The 3438-nt window shown below is 29.5% G+C and overlaps 1 protein-coding gene across 1 annotated transcript; it reads left to right on the plus strand.

Annotated features, from left to right (window-relative positions):
• Positions 1-727: 727 nt before the first annotated feature.
• LOC111304154 (uncharacterized) lies at positions 728-1858 on the plus strand. Its single transcript, XM_022900672.2, has one exon. It carries the CDS (start codon positions 1076-1078, stop codon positions 1697-1699), a length of 624 nt encoding a protein of 207 aa, XP_022756407.1. The 5' UTR covers positions 728-1075; the 3' UTR covers positions 1700-1858.
• Positions 1859-3438: the final 1580 nt, after the last annotated feature.

Raw genomic sequence — 3438 nt, forward strand, 5'->3', positions numbered from 1 at the left:
TAAAATTTTTAAACACTTAATTTTTTATAAATTTTTAAATAAGTATTTTTCATATACATATTAAGATAAAATTAAAAAATAAAAAAATTATTTGATTGTTAAATTTTATAAAAAGAGTATAATTATTTTCTTGCAAAAAATTAAAATACTAAAAAAAATTAAAATACTTATAAACTTTGATTTAAAAAATGAAGTATAAAAAAATTAAAATTAAAAATTAAAAACTCATTTTTTAAAGATTATTTTGTCAATTAATTTATTTTTATTAGGTTAAAATAATTAAATAATAAAAAATAAAAATTATAAAATATATTTTATATTCACGTATTGATCGAAACATATTATTTCACTGAAATTCATAAAAATAAAATCGAAATTAACAAAAATAATCGATATTATTTAATATCAAATTTAATATAAAAAATCATCTTTAAATATACTATATTTTTACATAACTGAAACATGCAAACCAATATAATCAATACTGAAATAAAATTAATAACTATAATTTGAATAATATAAATATTAAAATTTATGTATTTTTATTTTATTTTATATAAAAATTATTTATTATTAATATCAAAATATATTATATATTTATTATTAAAATTTTAAATCATATTATTTTTATAATTTGTTCTTATCATATTTATATTGTTTTGCCCTTTCTCATTTCAGTCTTATATATTCTGCTGCAATGGCAATGGTCAGCACATAGAGAAGAGAAAGGATAGCGGAACAAATAACAACCACTCCTGAAACCACACCTGCCAGATAAGAAATCAACAAAATGTTGAAACAGTATAAAAGAATTCGGTATAAGTAATTGGATCTACCTTGGCAATTAGCATCTTAGGTCTCGATTCTCAGCATCTCGACCAAGATCCCACCCTCAACTGGCCCATATCCAACGGCTGACATTTCTCTATACCATTCTCTCTCCCAAACGTTACCCTTTTATAGGCCTGAGATTGTTTTCTTACAAACCCCAGAAATAGAACCAAAACTAGAAAATCTTCAGACAGCTGAGTTTGTCTTTTAGAGGAGACACCCCCCCTCCCCAAAAAAATAAAAAATGAACCAGTTATTAGATTCTCCGCTCGAAGCCTTGGCATTTAACTATATAAGTTTTGGGATTTTCACTGTTGTTAATAATCTGTGGACTTGGGTCGCCGTTGTCACGGGCACGGCTGCGATTAGTTTTTGGAGGATTAGAGCCACTTGTGCGGCCACCTCATCATGCTCCGTTAAAAAGCCTGACCAAAAGCCGTCAACTTGCATTACTGATCGTACCGAAGATGATTCTCGACCAATTCCCGAAGATGAAGAAAAGCTGGCCTCTTCAGCTTTGGTTTCAGCTCCAGCTTCCTTGGCGGGAACGAGTGTTTCGCCGTTAGTTTGCAATGGCAGAGTGACCAAAGGAGGGAAGTTCAAGTTGACTGTTTATTACGAGGACGATGGAGAGAGTGACGAAGACGGTGAAACGACGGCAACAGAATGGAGTGACGGTGACGACGATTGTAAGGAAGGGAGTTGCGGGGAGTGGTGGGAGAGTTGGGAGAGAGTGTTGAGTGTGAGAAAGGGGGAAACAGGATGGTATCGTTATCAGGATTTGACGGTGATAAACGGCAACGTCGTTAGGCTATGGAATGAATCGTGTAGGAGAGGAAGGTACAGCTCAAGCGGTGCTGTGTGGTAGTTGGTGTTTTTCAGGAATTTAATGTAGTTGGTATAATGCTTTTTTTTTCTTTTAATTGTCATAATGACTTTTGATTTAAGGTTGTGGAAACATGTAAATATATTTGTTGGACGGAACAACCATTGAAAATCCAAAGCAAAGCAAATGCTTTTAAGGTTACATTCATTGTGTATTTATTTTAGTTAGTGATAGGTATCTTATCTTTGGTTGATTTGTGAATGTAGAAATAGTAAGCAGTTTCATCTTCTTTATGACTTTTTTTTTAAATGGAAAGGTTTTTTTAAATTTTTAGTCAACAAAATAAGTAAAAGATTTATCCGAATTTTGTTAGGTGAAATTTATGAATTTTTTTATTAAAATTGGTTAAATAAAAATTAAAATCAATAAATTAAAAAATTTTGTTATGTAGATCAAATATATAAATTTTTTAAAAAAATTAATAAATTTTATATTTTTTTAGATAAGTTTTTTTTGTAAAAAATTTTGATGAAATTTTTATAATTAAATAAGTGTCAATCAAATTTAATTATAAATAATATTTTTTATATTTTTTATATATTATTAATTTTTTAATTATTTTTTATCAATGTATCGATTTAAATTTTTATTAAAATTTTGTTAAATTATTTATAATAAAATACTCTATAAATTTTATCTAAAAATTTTCATATAAATTCTTCTCTCCCGGTGAATTAGTATGCTTTTTCATTACGACAAAAAATATATATATATAAATATTAAACTTTGAATCTTCCAAACTATTAAATGTCAATTTTAAGAAACTGATTTAGGCTTGTTATCTTGTTTCTATAATTTACTGTATCTTGTAAGTTTAGACTTTAGGGCTGAGAAATTAATATAAGAGAGGTCAGCCTCAAAGGCGAAAGCGAGGGCCAGACAAATAACTCAGTAGGCAGAAGCCCTTTCATTCAGGAAACACACGAAAAACAAATCTGTGGAGTGCCCATCCTATTATAGTTGGCAGCTTGGTTTGGTTCATTGATTGGCTTTTCTTAAGCGCTAGAATGTCGATGACCCACTGCCTGTGTATATTTCTCACCTGATTAATTACTATTGCTAATATATTAATATTGCTCTGCTTAGGTCTTTTGTGTTTGTCAGGGAAACAGATTGTTGCCTTTGCGACAACCCAAGGGTTTGACCCTTTTATATTTGTTAAAAGAGTAAACAAAGAGGGAAGAAGGCTGATTCAAGACGAAAATAATTGAATTAAATTTACAAATTTATACTGTTTTTACACTATAATTGCTCCAAATTTGAAGTATTTCAATCCTCCATCAACCGAGTAAGATAATAATTTTGGACCATCATTGGTATGTGATTATTTTTCAATAAAATACTGTAATTTCAAAAATATGTATTCATGGGGCTAGTTGTGGTTTCACAAGAGCACTATAATAATCATTCAGTCTTTACTTGGTTACAATCAAAAGAATTTGTGCAGCTATAGAATTGGGGACGGCTATTTCCCTTTTTATGACAATGACTCTTCCCCTTGCTTTTTAAATCTTGCCTTCTCTAATTAACATTTTCCAGCGTCCCAATATAAAATAGAACACCAACTATTATAATCAGAGCAAGCAAAAAAAGATGCTGCTGCTTTTTTCGCTTGAGTCTTCCATTTTAATTGTGAGGTTCATGCTGCTGCTTTTAGGAAAGCAAAGACTAATATATTTGGTCGTCACTGCCACACTATATGCTTATCTGTTATTTCACAT

This window comes from Durio zibethinus, chromosome 13 (genome assembly GCF_047325235.1).
Source record: "Durio zibethinus cultivar Kanyao isolate XHJ-2024 chromosome 13, ASM4732523v1, whole genome shotgun sequence".
In the NCBI taxonomy this organism is placed as follows: domain Eukaryota; kingdom Viridiplantae; phylum Streptophyta; class Magnoliopsida; order Malvales; family Malvaceae; genus Durio; species Durio zibethinus.